This window comes from Arachis stenosperma, chromosome 9, assembly GCF_014773155.1.
Source record: "Arachis stenosperma cultivar V10309 chromosome 9, arast.V10309.gnm1.PFL2, whole genome shotgun sequence".
Classification (NCBI taxonomy): Eukaryota; Viridiplantae; Streptophyta; class Magnoliopsida; order Fabales; family Fabaceae; genus Arachis; species Arachis stenosperma.
The window spans coordinates 143,193,130-143,209,681 of record NC_080385.1 but is presented as its reverse complement, the minus strand read 5'-3'; the positions used below and the strand labels follow the sequence as shown (position 1 = coordinate 143,209,681).

The window sequence follows — 16,552 nt, the reverse complement described above, 5'->3', positions numbered from 1 at the left end:
ACAACATACACCTAAGAATCTTAATTGACTATTAATATAATAAGTTTATAAAATTATATTAAATCAAAACCTAATTAAAGGGAGAACTTAAGGTATTAGAATTCTTCAATTTTGGTATTGATTTAATATAATTTCATAAACTAATCATGTTAATATTCAATTAAAACTACTAGGTAACGTACCACATTAACAAACTCTGACACCGTTAGTAATAGAAGTGACGGAAAGACTAATATGACTAAGTTAAAATCTTTAAGGTTGCGTTTATTTGCAGAGACAGGACACAGAGACAGGAACACTGAGACACAAAATCGTGTTTGGCAGAGGAGACATGGACAAAGACAATGTGTCAAGAGACACTGAATTAGTGTATTTTGTGTCCATCTGACAGGAAGGACACGGAGATACTAACAAGGGACACAACTTATTTTTTATTTTTTCTTTTATTATTCTTGTTAATTTTCCATAATTATATTTTTTATTGTTATATTTTTCATCTCAATTTTTTTGAATGAAAAAAATTAGAATAAATTAAATTTTCATAATTTGTTCTAGTTTATCATGAAACAAAATGCAAGAACACAAAATTGTGTCTTTGTTCATTAGTGTTTTATCATATCCTGTTCTCAGTGTCTTGTCATGTCCTATTTTTAGAAACAAACGCAACCTAAAGGACGAATTTAATTAAAAAAATTTCAGAGACCAATTTAGAGAAATCTTTCGAAGACTATTTTTTACTTATTTTTTGGCCCTTTTTCGAGGCTGAAATTATATATGTGACACGCCAAGTTTAAGTATATTCAATTCTAATATTTTTTGGCTTTATTTTAAACACCACTCAAATTATTATTTAAAGTATTAAAATATAATATTTTAAATATTAGATTATAATATATATTAATTATAAGAGAAAAAAACAAATAAATCATTAACCTTTTAATTCGCAGATATTTAAGTTCTCGAAGATTTAAAAATATATTTAAATTCTTGACTTTTTTCAAAACTTAGATATATCAATTCCTCATGTTCACTTGGATCTGTCAAACTAACAGAAAAATTATACGTGATTCCTATTGTATTGACCTAGTTGATACAGATGCACACGTGAAAAAATTTTTAAAATTAAACAAATTAAATTCAAGAATTGATATGTCTATACTTTTGAAAAAATCAGAAACTTAAATATATTTTTAGATCCTCAGAAACTAAAATGTTCGCAGACCAAAAATTCAGAGATCAATTTGTCGTTTTCTCTAATTTATAAAACATGAATTTAAATCAAACAATATAAATCTAAACGTAGTTTCATCCAGGAAGCCCGACACTGAACCCTAGTTTTTATCTCCCAAACATTGTAAGTAGCCGAACATGGCTCTATTTTTTAGATCATTTTTCTTGTAAGCCTTCCTCGATTAAAAGGAAAAGCCGAAAAGGCGTATCATTAACAAGTAGCAAGGAATGCAGACTAGCACAGGAAAAGACAAGATATGATCAATGTACAATATACAAATTGTTGCATCAAAATCATCTCATCAAACAACATAAAACTATGAGGTAATCATGAACCTTAGATGAAAATAACCATACTTCAATGGTCATTAAACAACCCAAGGGATATTTTAGACCTGCCAACTAATCATAATGAAAATTCCTGAAGAAACAAATAAACCATGAAGCCCCTTAACAAAAATAATAAACCATAATTTAAGATTTCAAAAATTATAGAACTCAAGTGTCTTCTTCTGGATTCATTTTGGTACTTTTGGCAAAAAAATTTATGTTGACTCAGCATGATTGTGACCATTTCTTGGTGCTTGGTGCACTGAATATCCTCTCTCGTGGCGGGGACTTGGTCTATAGAAACCATTTCCTTTCGGTCTGTTATACTCTCTTTCACCTCCATCTTGGCCACTTTCCCTGCCGAGGTTCCTCGAGCCGTAACGCCCTCTTTGGGTATCTGACTGATAGCTACCCCTCCCTCTACCTCTTCCTGTTGAGAATACAATAATCATAAAAGCAAAGCTACTTCAGAATGCTTGTAAACATTTCTTTATGAATACAAAATCTTCAATTTCACTGCATGAATCAGACAACACTATTACATCTTGTGTCTACATTCAAGTTATTAAATTTTAATCCTTAACCAGTGCGAATGCCATCATTAAAACAACATAAAGAGTCAACTTTTGATTAGATAATGTATCATTTTGAATATTTCATGACACGAAACAAATTAACTGGCTAACTGCGACGTGGACCAAGGATAAATATCTTTGTCCATGTCACCAGGAAGAGTCCATCAAACAGTGCGGTTGACAAGGATATCAGCATGAAAGCTACCATGATCCATAGTCAACATAATTGAGCTCACGCAATTAGCACTAAACAACTTAATTTGTTAAAAAAAGAAGAAAAACATTAAATAAGAATAAAGGAAAGCATACTTCCTCCACGGGAAGGGATGTTACTGTTTGGTCTCCGCTCTTCGATGTATACTTGTCTTCCTCCTACCTCTACAGATCCTGCCTGCAAAAGTATAAAATAAACATGAGAAAACAGAATTTGAAATCAGAAACTAGGCCCTGGGAAATTAAGACTTGTAAGGTGCAACCAGAGGCAAATAGATCAATAATTTTGAACAGGTGATAATGTACAATAAAGCAACTCATTTAAAACTGAAATCTAAACCTTGACTGCATTATGAACGCCGCTCATATCTTCAAATTCAACAAATGCATAGCAAACTCCGACATCCTGAAGAAAAGTGAAAAGTTTAGGTTTGTAATGGGATATGAATTAACCGGCATACTTCATTGAAGACGTAAACACGTACCTTCCGGCTTCTTATGACAACACCATCAGGCCTGATCCTACCAAAATTCTTGAATTCCTGTTCAATATCAGCAGCAGACACAGCAGGTGACAAGTTTCTCACATAAACAGATTTGATTTCATCTGAAAGAAAATGGAACAAATTAAAATACACAGAAATAACAAACGAGTACATGATAAACAATACGGACTAGCACATTGAAGGATTCAAACAAACAACTTTATTGGTAAAAACTGGAAATAAAGATAACATAATGAACCATCAAAATGTAATTTACACCCAAAAAAAAATACTAAATAATAAAAAAAAACACTCAGTAGAAGAACAAAATACTCACAATAACCTTCGTCTTCTGTTGCAGGGACCTCTTCAGCTGCATCAGTTCCAAACCTATCAAGTGCATTAGTTGAAGCAGTTGTTTGTTGATTGCTACTCAGTGGGGTATTATCCCATTCCAAGGAGGACACATTCGTTTGCAATGGCTGAGAAGCTACAACTGGTGCAGATTGTCCTTTGGCCACCCGTAACTTGCAAGGACAATAATAATGGTCAATTCCAAAGTCATCAATAAATTCCAAACGAAAACATTGAGGCACTAATGTATTGGATGATTCACACATACTATGGAAGCATAAGTTTGTTTTAGAGGCTCCTCAGAAGACTCTTCCGCAGCAGGTACCTGGTCTTGCACAACATTGACAGTTGATTGAAGTGAACCATGTGACTCTTCAGCAACAACCTGCTCCTGAATATGTTCAGAATCATGGACGCGCTGGATTTGTTGCTCTGCAAATCCATAATTATCAACTACGCCATTTTCTTTAACCTCATTTGTAGTGACAAACTCCCTTGCCTGTAAATCTCCACCCAACAGGTAGCTGGAGACTGAAAAACAGATAGCTCTCACTAATTGAACAAAATATTACAAGTCATGAGAATCAATTATGCTGCTTATTACATAATCAGCCACAATGATATGCTCACTATTATGCTACATATAATATATTAAAGTTAAACTAATGTTGCTGAAATTTTTCTAAAAGAATATGCTCTATAAAAACATTTATCACTAATTAATTCAATTAACAGAATGCAGAGTCGCCATCCAAGCTAAAGAACAGGATCCAAGCTAAAGAATAGGAAGGTCCCATCGAGAGACAAGAAATCCCAAACACAACTTCTAAGAAATTTTATTAGAAGCAGAATATCTCTTTCCTTTTCTTCTAATGAAAATTTTCTTTTATATGAAAACAGAAAAATCTTACTTTGTGTTTTTCTTCCAATTGCAATTACAATAAGTCCATAACTAACAATTGAAGCAATAATTATAAACACGAGTATAAGAACCTAAGCATGAAGTCAGAACTTACCTGGATTATTTGTGGTAGGAGCATTCAATTTTGAATCAAGATTGTTCTGAGCTAGAAAGACTGCTTGGTGATGATGAATTGGTTCCTCTTCAACAAAGTGAAAAATGTCATTTAAAACAAAATATCCTTTTTCTTGTGGTGCAAGGAAGAACGTTTGCATAAATTTTCTCCTCAAACTGTAGTCCTTAAGTTGCACAGATCCAGAAACCATCACAAGAACACCACCACTCCAAGAATCCAAAGATTGTGCAGTTTTGATTTCGATTCCGGTATAACTGAGTGACATAACAAGTGCATGGATTTGCTGCCCAGAGGAAAATTTCTTTAATTAAAGGAACTATTGGACAGCAGGACAGTACGAAATCAGAAAGAGAAACGAGACCCCCCCCCCCAACCCCCCCTTTTTTTTTCTGTTTCGCTGTCAATTTTTATGAAAACTTGTTCCAAGGAAAAGGTTCATGTAAGATCAACAACAACAGGCTTTAAAAACAAGGAGTTTTAACTCAGATTAGATAAGATATTTTCATCTCACTACCCCCTCCAACCTTTTCCAATACAAAACACACACAAACAGATGAACATTCATCTAACAATTCCAGCTCTCCAATTGCAATTGAATACTCCACATCACTATAACTATACTTCATGATGACATAGAAACAGATGAACATTCGTCTAAACCATTTATCAACTGCCATAATGCCATTGCAATCTATCAAAATCCAAATTTTCATTACAAACAATCAACTAAGATCCTTCCCCAAATGGTGCTTCATGAAATTCTTTCATTACATAGGTAACAATCATAAACAGATAGATAACAAAAACCAAAACAAGGGGAGGCTAAGAAATTTACTAGCATGGCGGTCGCAGTCTCCCTAGCATTGCCATCAATTCGAACCATGGTGCTAGCATCAGAGTAGAACTGGAACACCAACTCTGGCTTGTGCTGAAGAACATGGTAATACTGCCCCACAAAGTATGTCCCAACCTGAAAATCACACACAATAGCCAAAAGATTAGTTAGCGTTTGGATTTAGTTAATCATCACGCAACAAAAAAGGGGGGCTTTTATTCTTTTTCAGCTAAAAAGTGTGAAACTTTCTCTTCAACATTCTCATTACAAGCTTTTTTACTTTAAGGGGAAAAAAAGGCGAATCCAAACACTGAAAAAGCAAAACAGAGGTTTTGAGAGAGAAAAGAAGGGAACCTGGGCGGCACTGACGGCAAAGGGGTAGGCAGTGGCCATTGCAGAGAAGGCCCCTAAAACCCTAGAATTTGTATAAAAACCCCACCTTTGGATCCGCAATAAGCCTTTGAAGATCTGCGGAAGCAAGCAGAGCCAGAAATTGAGGGTAAGTTCACTGAAGAGGGTGGGGTTTTAGAGAGAGAAAATGCGGAGCCTTTCAGACAAAGAGAGAACCTTTCCGGGGGAGAGAGACAGAGTGAGATTTCGGGGGAAAAGATTTCGTGTTTTATTTTTTGTCTTTTTATCTTGAATGGGCCGAGGCCCAAAGTAAGACCGTACAAAGAAAGGCATCTACAAAGTCACATATATGCGGTAAAAAAAAAATAATAAGTAACTAGAGTTTTTTTTTTTTTGTTTAAATGTTCTTGGTTGGTCGTCGAGTGATTAAATTTTGGGTAATTAATTGGTTATCAATAAATCCTTAAATAGAACTTAAACAAGTATAATAAGTATAATTATTCGTGTCATATACGTAATAAAATTGAAATCAAAATTTTAAATTATTTTGTTAAAATTAATTTAAATTATAATAATTTGATTAATAAAAACATAATATATTATGCATTGTTTGTTTTTTTTTTCTCAATATAGTGTTAATTGGATTAACTCTAAAATAGTTATTAATTGGTTTTAGTAATCTACTTTCTTCAATAAATCAGACATATATACTGAATGTCACCATAAATAATCTAGTAATATTTAAATCCACCAACAAATTTTTATATGTTGATTTATTGTGAACTAAGAACATATTAAAATCAGCTCAAAATGAATAACAAATTATTAGAGAATTCTAATGCAGAAAGTTCTCCAATAAACAATAAATAATTTAAACCCACTAAATAACAACTCAATACTATCCTTTGATGCTTGCAAAATATATACCTGAAATAATATTATATCAATGTTAGTATACAAAATTATATGATTAACGTAATTATAAAATTATTTATTAGGAGAATAAAATAATACAAATTTTTATGATAATTTTAATATTCTCAAGTTGTAAATATACAATAAGAATGCATTATCCATTAGCACAAAAAATTTGTCAATTTTTTTAATTGATAGTAATAAATTTTAATAAATTAATAAATTTAATTAAGAGATTTCGTTATTACCTTTTTATTATAAGCTCTAAAAAACTTCTCTATATACCACATTCATCGTGCAATTATCTTTCAAGTACATGTGATCTTGCAACAGCACCTGCAGACTATCTTTACTCGTTACTCTTGATAACGCAACATATAATTGACCATAGGTGAAAACTGATCTTGGAAGGTATATTCCAACTTTTGATAGAGTTTGTCTTTGAGACTTATTTATTGTCATTGCAAATGACATAATAATTGGGAATTGTCTTCTTTGAAACCTGACCAGAAATGTTTCGATATTTGGAATTAGATTCAATCTTGGAATAAGAACAATATTTTCAGCTTTATTATTGATGGTTATCAGTGGCTAAGAGAATGGGGGTTGAATCTTAGCCCCTTTTTGCTGAGTAACACTTTCTGCTTTTTAAAAATATTTTAGGAGATATTTCTGCTTTTTGTCTCGTCACTAGTCAAGAGACATTTTCTTTATGTCTCGTAACCAATGAGGAGATATTTTTCAATTTTGTCTCCTACGCAACAAAATCAGAAATGGAGTAGAAGAGAAAGAGAGAATCACACCAAGAAGTATCCTGGTTCAACTGCTAAGTGCAATGCAGTCTACATCCAGTCTCCATCACAACAATGATGGAATTTCACTATAATCATGCAGATTACAGACACCAATTCTCCCTAGGAACTACCCTTCCTATCCGAGACAAGTCTAGAATCTAACCCCAATCCTGAACTTGACTTGGTCACCTACCAAGCTTTCAACTGCTAAGTGCTAACCCAACTTGCAAGAGAATTCCTACAGAATCATGATACACACCACAGATGTATAAAGGACCTCTAGGACATCTATGGCTTTTTCTTTAATTTTGTACACTCTGTCTTTTTTTGCTCACTGGCTTTTTCTTTCAAACCTCACGCGGTTTGCCTTTTTCACCATGAAACTTAAGACAAACAAAACTAAAGAAAATACAAAATGAAACACATTGAAGGAGAAGAACTTCTGTTAGCTTGGGTAGCTATGCTTACTCTCCTTATCTCAAGCATTGGCCGTTCACCCTTATTATAGAAGGGGAAGCTTCCAAGGTTGAAATCGGTCCAGCCAAGCCAACTTCTTCTTCTTCAATACCAAAACCAGTTCGGACAGAGAGAAGAGAGAGGGAACCGAAAGCAAAAGTCAACATGCAATTACCTCTCTCTCATCCCTTCTCATCAAGCTTCATCAATCTGAGCCTTCCATCTTGATTTGATCCCCAAGAAGAATTTCTGACCCTTGATGAACAATTGATCCTTGACAGCTTCATCTGCTCCACTTCTGCTTCCTCCTCCACGTAGCTACAATAGCTACCTTCTGTGATGGATGAACAAAAAGTAGAGACGAGCTTCACCTAACGGATCTTCCTCTTTGGCCGAAATGGATTGCTACCATTTTTGGCATGGTGATCTTGAGGCTTCTTCACCACACCTTGCCATTAGTGGTAAAGATCTCAGCCACACCATACTGTAGATCTTCCTTTTGAAAGGACCATCATCACCTAGGCTTTTTGCTTCTTCATAGCTTCTGTGCTTCTACCTCTGATAGCTTGTACCTTTAATCTTCTTCCTGATAGATGAAGTGACCGAAACTAGAAAGGGAAGAGAGAGAATAGTGAAAAGCTTTCAATGAAAGTAAAGAAAGAAATTAAAATAAGTTAATTATCCACTTTTCTCCCCCCATGCCTTATAACGTGTGAAATCAATTAATGCCATCAATTTTTTGGACCAAACCTTGTTGGTCTTGTAGTAAAGATTAATTGGACTTCATATTAATTCCCTGGCCCAATTATCATATAAATAATCCAGCCATATATTATGTAGAATTTTTGTGCAAGGCTGAATCTATTTTCTTAGCTCATTTGGGCTTTAAGTTGCATTAAGCCCAATAATCAAATTCTGCACACAAAACAGAAATTATTAAGCACATAATTTTGAATCAAAATTAAATTAATAATTCCTAATAATAGTTTTTAACAATGTTGATCATCATCATATTAATTTGGAGTTTTCTAAACTCATCAATTACCGGTTAAAAGTCTTGCATTCTATCACATGGTTTCTCATTCTTCTAACTTGCATTCTCGTTTCATTGCACAAACCATTAGTTTGGTCTATATTCCGCAGCAACATAACATGAGCGCCAACCTTTACGACCAACTTGTCTGGTGGTAGACCTGAACAATTTATTCCATTTAGAATCTCTGGTGAGAAAGCATCTAACTCAAATTCCATATTTTTCTCCTCAGCACACACAGAGTCAGAACTTAAGTAGACTCTTTCTTGTTCGGGTAATCCTACAGTCATATTGTCGTTGACATCAATGACAATCCAGAGTTGGTGCAAGAATTGTTCTATTTTTAAAATAATTTTCAACAGATAAATTGGATAACATATCTGGATACACAAAATTAATGAGGTCATCCAAAGTTATATCAGAGTTCTTAACCAAAATGTCAGATGGTATATGAACAATCGACTCACCATCTGTTGTATCACCAGCCAAATCATCACCAATTTTGAGTAACCATTCTACAAAATTTCTGAGTTCTTGTATGTTATTGTTTTCACCTAGTGACAATCTCATATTTTTTGTAAGTTTTCGAACCTTACAGTTATGCCACAAATATGAAGAATTAATAGAAGACTAAATTATATCTTACCTTGAGTCTTTGGGAATCACAAGTAAAATTTGTCTGAAATCTCTTCCGAGGACAACAACTTTACCTCCAAATGGCAAATGAGCGTTATATAAATATGAACACCTCAAGATGTCTCTGAGGCGTTTATCTAAAACTTTGTAACAATACTTACTTATCATTAGAGTTTCATCCCATAAGATTAATTTGGCCTTGGTTATTAACCTTACAAGAGGACTTCCTTATTTAATGTTACATAAAGAATCTTTATTTATGGTCAAATGAATTTAAACCTTGAATGTGCAGTTCTTCCATTAGGCAACAAAAGTGCAGCAATTCCACTCGAAGCAACATTTAAAACTATACCTCCTTTAGACCTAATTGAGCATGATATAGTTGACCATAAGAATGTTTTTCCACAACCACCTTGACCACATAAGAAGAAAAGTCCATCTATATTACCGCTAACAATACCCATTATTTGATCATATGTAAATTTCTGCTCATGAGTTAGCTTTTCTAAATACCCATTTAGTTCACTCGTAAAAGCATTAACATCAAAGTTCAACTCTTCCATTATAATTCTATCTTCTAAGATGGACATCAAATTTTCTGGAGGATATGGCATTCTACAATATTCTTTCAATGCTTGCCATTTAATTGGAGCAACTCTTCAATTTTTGCAAGTGCAATATCTTTTATTTGAACTTCTGACACTATCAAATCTGTATTTTTTCAATTTAAAATAACATAATTACTTGAAAATTTATTAAATAAGTCTTTGGTAAAAAAATCTGAAATGCATTGTTGAATAATAAATAACACTTCTTTTTTTGGTTTAAAAATTATTTCATTAGTAACATGTCCTTTTAAAAATTATTGTTGTGATTAACATAGATATCAAAATCATTATAATATTAAAAAAAACACACAGACAACCGATGCAAATGCAAGTATTCAACGTATGTGGATTTAGTTATGGCTTCTTAGATGCGATAGATACAGTTTACGACAATAAATCAAAATATATATTAAGAGAAGGAAGTAAAGCAAGTATGAAACTAATATATATATATATATATATATATATATATATATATATATAATATCCAATTTTTGAGTAATAGTTTTAAATACATTTTATTTTGTTATATTTTTTAAATATTATCAAAAAAAAGAGAAAAAGTTAAAGTGAACATTAATAAACAACTTTGCCATATGTATGATATTTTACTCCCAAAAAAGGCATTATTGTGTTTATTCAATCACTCTTAACATTCCTTATCCAATATTTTGTTATAATTATAGGCTAAATTGAATTCTACAATGGCAAATTTTTTTTATAATAGAATATAGTTACCTTCCATTTACAGTAATCTTCTTTGTTCGCATAGTATGTTATCAGAGAGAAAGTTTCAAGTCTTTTGCCAAACAAACTCTGATCTACTCATGTTATTTAATGTTAATAAAACAACAAAAAGTCTCCTTAGAAAAGTTGCAGAGTGCAATGTTCTTGCTTCAGAGATTGCATCAATGAATTTTTCGTCATTCTGCAACAGTCCTAGTGCATAGCATGCATCTTTAAAGGAGTTATAAACCACACCATCAACTGTTCTTAGATCACTGAAACTCGTGCATCCCTTTTGAATGTTCAAAAATAGCCTTAGATAATAATCTTCTTTATTCATTGGTGGTATATGGGATATCCTTCTTATGGCATACCCTTGCTTTCTATGAGTCCACATATGATGCTCTCTATTCCAAACAAATTTTGTTAAAAACTTGGAATAAGTCAAATTTCTTGCATTAATATAATATTCATTTGCTTTGAATCATTCAATCAACATAGATTTCTTGAAAAAAGAAGTTTCAACAACTGACTTAATTGTATCAGTATCTTTGTAGACAATTGGCATATCATCATGAAGATGGAATGACAATCTTATTACTGTTGGTTCCTTCATTTGAATAGGATAACCAAATAATTTCTATGCAGTTTCACATGCTGATTTATATCTATAATCATAATAATTATGTATTTCATCTACTTGAGATCCATTGTTTTGATAAAATGCAGCTGTCACCCTGTCATTACCCTTGTAAACACTACAAAAAAGGGGTTAAAATGGCATTGATATTAAGGCAGTTTTAAAGAACCGCCGTAATATCGAGACGTTACGGCAATTGTTGCTGCTGCCGTAATTGGCTATATATATTTTGGCGGTTCTGGTGATTATGGCGGTTTTAACCGCCGTTTTCACACACATATAAAAAGAAAAAAATTGTAATCCCTGACTCATTCAACGCCATTCTTCGTTCTAGCTAGGGCTTCTCCTCTCTGAAGTCTGAACAAACGACGCTCTCATCTCCTCCGTGTAAAGAAGCTCTCCGACAACGCCGTTCTTCCTTCTAGGGCTTCTCCTCTCTCCGCCAGTTACGATCTCTCCAGGTACCTCTCCCTCTCAAGTTAAATTGAAATGCTGTTTTATTTTGTTTTTTCTTTTGTGCTGTGGAGACGAAGATTCCGGTTAGAGGCAAGGTTCTGGTGGCTACTGACCTCAGCATTTCGATTCCAGAAGGCACTGATTTTTTCGTTTTTGTTTGAGTTAGGGTTTCAAAATCGCTTTTGGTGTTGATTTTTTGGAGGTTTTGTTTCTCTACAGCTCTGTTAGGGATTTTTGGGTCTTTCGTTGAAGCATTGACGTTGGTACAGGGTGATTGACGATGATCTCAGGTCTTCTTTCTTAACTTTACTCCCTCCTCTTTCCCTCTCTCTCTCTCTCTATTAAGGTGTTTCGCTGATCTCCGATCTCAGATCTTAGATCTCAGAAAAAACTGCTCCAATCTCAATTTCTCTATTTGCCTCTTTGGTTCTTTTTTTGGTTTTTTTAAGCAAAGCTATAAATGAGTAATCTCTGTAGTTGTTTAGCTTTGCTGCCCTTGCTCTGTTCAATGTTTTTTGCATTAACTGAACCCTTGCTCTGCCCTTGAAACTTGCACGTACCTCGTTAGATGCATGATGCACACATGCACATTTGTCACACTCACATAAGATCCTCGTTTTATTTTACTAAAGAAATCAGGTTTAGTTTTCTATCCATTTGTATGTTTATTAAAAATTAAGATGTTAACATTTTTGATGTCTCAGGTTTTGTTTCTGCCATAAATCAATATATAAGATTTTACTTGGACAATCATTTTTGGGAATTCTTTGAGGTTAAAGTTTTAAACAAATTTGTTCAATCTCTCAGGGGCTGAAACTATTAACACAAGAAAATATTTATATCAGCCATGTGACATTCATAATCATTGATAGATAGAGTGAGCTGGTTCAAGAAACAAGCTATCTTTGTGTGTAAGTTGGTGAATTTGCTAGACTTGGTTCTGGAAGTTTTAGTGTTTTCTTTGTGTGTCTTGCTCATTAATCATTAAGTTTTAGTGTTTTCTTTGTGTTTTCTAGATTTGTTTCCTGCTTTAAATTTGACCCCCTCTAAATCTTACGCTTAAATTTGACCCCCCTCATTACGCTTATTTGCAGCATTCTAATATTGTTTTTGCCTTTGTGAATTTTATACACAGGTTGTTGACAAATTACCAATTATCCCTACTGCACTAGAATTAATTGGGATACTATTTACTACGGTAAATGAATACAGATTAAATCTTCTATTTATATTCTTAATGTGCTTAATGTTGTATAGTAATATAAACTTCTCTTTTTATTTCAGTGGTTTACATATCGATATCTCTTGTTCAAGCCCGACCGGTAAGTATTATTGCTTAACTTCATCTTGATATTGACTACATCATAATATTAATAGCATTGGTCGAAATCTACGTCAAAGGACTAATTATAACCATGCAAAATTGGTTGATGATTAAAGCTACCTTGTAAAGAGACTAACCTGTCTCAATTATAGTGGTTAATGATTTTTTTTCTACAATACTTTCTTAAATCGGATCTTTTTTGCTTGTCCTTTGTGACAGAGATCTCAATAAATTGGCTAGTATTGTACCTAATTTGCAAAAGAAATGGTAATTTTTCCGTGGCTATATAAAATTACTCTGGTTTGTTTTATTCATTGTTATAGTTACTCTTTTGATGTAAATATATCCTTATTTGCACTAAAAGGATACAAGTATTGAATCTTCAGTTCCAATGCTTAGCGTTAGATATTTTCTAAATCTCTTTTATAAATACTAACATTTTGAAATTAACATTGGTTTGGTCCTTAATAAATTTGATCTCAATGTACTGTTATAATTTTTATGTTATTCTTGCCTATTGAGGTCAGATAATTTCATCTTATGAACTAGATGAAATTTCAAAACTCTATCATGAATAGATGTCAATTCTTTCTGAAACCAAACTGTGTTAAACTTAAAAATGTTTGGACTAAATTGATGTCAATATTTTAGGACAAAGTGACACTGATTTCAAAATGTTAGGAGTAAAGAAGGATATAGTCTCAATCTTCTACCTTTATGTTTGTTTGGTTGTGGATAAAAGTTTTCTTATGTATTGAAGATATATTTTGGATTTTGCAGTAGTATTTTGATGGGTGTTCTGGCCCATTGTGAGCATATAGTTTCCATGTTACATATTATAATTGGATGCCCTATCATTTAAGCGGTTCTCTTATTCTCTGTTCTTGAACGTATTCATTATAGTAAAATTAATACTTGTAGTGATATGTATTATGTGCCTTTCACTCTTTTTAGGCAAATCAACATTGTGATATTGCTACTTGTAGGTTAAGGCATTGACAGACCAATTTCCTGCTGCTATTCCACTTGCTTTGGTACTGAAACAATTTTTGGCAGACCAGAGCCTTGATCAGTCCTACTCTGGTGGCTTAAGCTCGTATTGTTTGGTATGTACGACTGCAATTGGTAATCATTTCTATGTGTGGATTTCATACATTTAATTTTATTTGATACATTCAATTGGCAGACCGGAGCCTTGATCAGCCCTTCTTCTTCTGCTCGCATTTCCAATCAGTTTTGATAAGTGGTCAGACATTCCAGAGAGCTTTTTTGAAAATCAATGGAATATTTTTTTCCAAGTAAGAAGATTACTTAAACTCTAAAGCTTATTTCTTTGTCATTATTTAGTTATATTTGTTAGTTAATATATATTCTTTGTTCCATATTAAAGGCTCGATTTTGCTTCAAAGTATGTGATAGCTTGGCCAAACGATTTCTGCTCCAATCGCTTGGCAAAAAATAGAGGGAACATAGGATAAAGCTTTGGAACGAGTTTTATGATCCGAGGTTGAGTAAAACCGAGATCATAAATAATACACCAGAAGATATTGCTCTTGATCAATGGGCTTTATTCGTAGAATATCGTTTGAAGCCTGAAACTCAGGTAAGTACTTACAATCCTAGTTAAATGTTGTCCCACTAAAAAGCCTTATATATTTTGCTGCTGTAAATAGGATATTGAATTCATATGGAATGTTGTGAATGCATGTTTAACTCTATTTAATTGTGTCCAAATTTATCTTTCAGAATCTTTGTAAGAGGAATCAAGAAATTTGGCAAAAATAAATAATTCCTCATACTTCAGGTGCTAAATCAATTGCAAGAAGAAGGGCTGAATTGGTAATCATTTCTATGTGTGGATTTCATACATTTAATTTTATTTTGGCATTATCCAATTTTTCAATTTAATTCCACTTGTCTCCCCAACTATTATGAGAATTGTCATGATAAAATATCAACACAACTTTCACAAATTCGTTTCTATGTTGGTAATCATGAATTGGTAATCATCAATAACATTAATTTCTCAGCTTATGTTTAGTTTGCTGCCATTATTATATTTTATATAGCATAGGAGTCATTATGTTAGCACCTAATGCATCTCAGTTGTTATATTGTTGCTGTTAGTAACTTAATTTTATGCATATCTTTTCTTCAATGATATATTTCTTGATTGAGTCTTTCTACTTTTCTTGAATTTTAGACGGAAGAGACGGGAAAAGAAGTTAGTAGGATTCAAATGTGGGACATCACTCACAAGAAAATAGATGGAAGTTATGTTAATGAAAAGGCTAAAGAAATAGCGGTAAGACTAAAGTACAATAAGTAACTTGTTTGTATTTCTTTTTCTTTCTTTTTTATAAGATAATATTATGTTTGATTCTTTCCCTTTCTTTTTATATATGTAGGAGAAGATTGAAGCATATAGCAGTCAACAAGCGGTGGAATCAACCGTTAATTCTCCTCTTGATGCTCTTGGAGTAGTTCTTGGGAAAGAGCACCCTGGTCGTGTTCGAGGTTTAGGCATGGGAGCTGTTCCAACTGTTGCTTTCAAGAACAACACCACAAGAATTAATCAGATGAACTTAGGTTCTTCAAATGATGCTAGCACATCATCTACTTATGGTCCCAATGTGCAAAAAGAGCTGGATACTGTTAAAGCGCAGTTGCAAGCATTAGTCTCTTATATTGCTTTTAAGGAAGGAGGTAAAATTCCAGTAGAATTAGCTGGAATGTTTCCTACTCAACAAATTTCACAGGTACAAATACAATTTATGTTCTTAATACCTTATTCCATGTGTAATACAAAAAAGTTGTTAAGTATCTTAATGGACTGGATCTACCAAATAAAGCTAACCTTATTCTAACATGCAGACCATCCTTTATCAAAAGAAACCTCGCTCCTTCTCCTTCTCTCTCTCTATTTCTTTCCGTCTCTCACTATCTCACATTCCTTCCTTGGATACTTTATTGAGCATGAATAGTTAATTACATTCTAAATAGAGATACCCTTTATTGTTAAATATGGACTATGCAACATTTAATTAATTAATTTATTTTGGGTATAGTACAGTAGCCATAGTTAAATGTAATTAAACAATAATTTTTGCTTGATGTATTATGGACAACATAATCTCACATTTGGCTGTTTATGTGTTATGGCATAATGCATGGGGGCATTTTGTGTGAGTTTCCTTTTCCTAATTCCCAGAAAACAGAGGATTTATTGTGCAAAAGTGCAGTTTTCTTTTTTGATTGAATAAATTTATATTAATAGTTTCAGATTCAATTTTATATCTTTTTTATTGTACTCATAATTATATTTTTGTTGTAGGGATTGGATCAAGAGAGTGAGATTCCATCACCAAGAGAGTTAGGAAGTAGGTCTTCTGGAGCGAGCAACAAAGAAGCATGATCTTGTATGATAAAGATTTTATGTATTAAGCATTATAGATATATGTTAAGACAAATTATTGAAAAATGTTATCTTTGATACTTTGTTTTTGGATTATGATTTTTTATTTTCGGAGATTGTGTATGAATTAAAAATCTTG

General features: G+C 32.9%; 1 protein-coding gene across 1 annotated transcript; it reads right to left on the bottom strand.

Moving 5' to 3' along the window:
* Positions 1 to 1,389: 1,389 nt before the first annotated feature.
* On the bottom strand, positions 1,390 to 5,640 carry LOC130947768 (nuclear transport factor 2-like). Its single transcript, XM_057876470.1, has 9 exons — positions 5,414 to 5,640; positions 5,060 to 5,194; positions 4,204 to 4,507; positions 3,456 to 3,718; positions 3,171 to 3,360; positions 2,834 to 2,955; positions 2,689 to 2,754; positions 2,445 to 2,526; positions 1,390 to 1,990 (listed from the first exon to the last, which is right to left on the bottom strand). Exons 1-9 carry the CDS (start codon positions 5,450 to 5,452, stop codon positions 1,776 to 1,778), a joined length of 1,416 nt encoding a protein of 471 aa, XP_057732453.1. The 5' UTR covers positions 5,453 to 5,640; the 3' UTR covers positions 1,390 to 1,775.
* Positions 5,641 to 16,552: the final 10,912 nt, after the last annotated feature.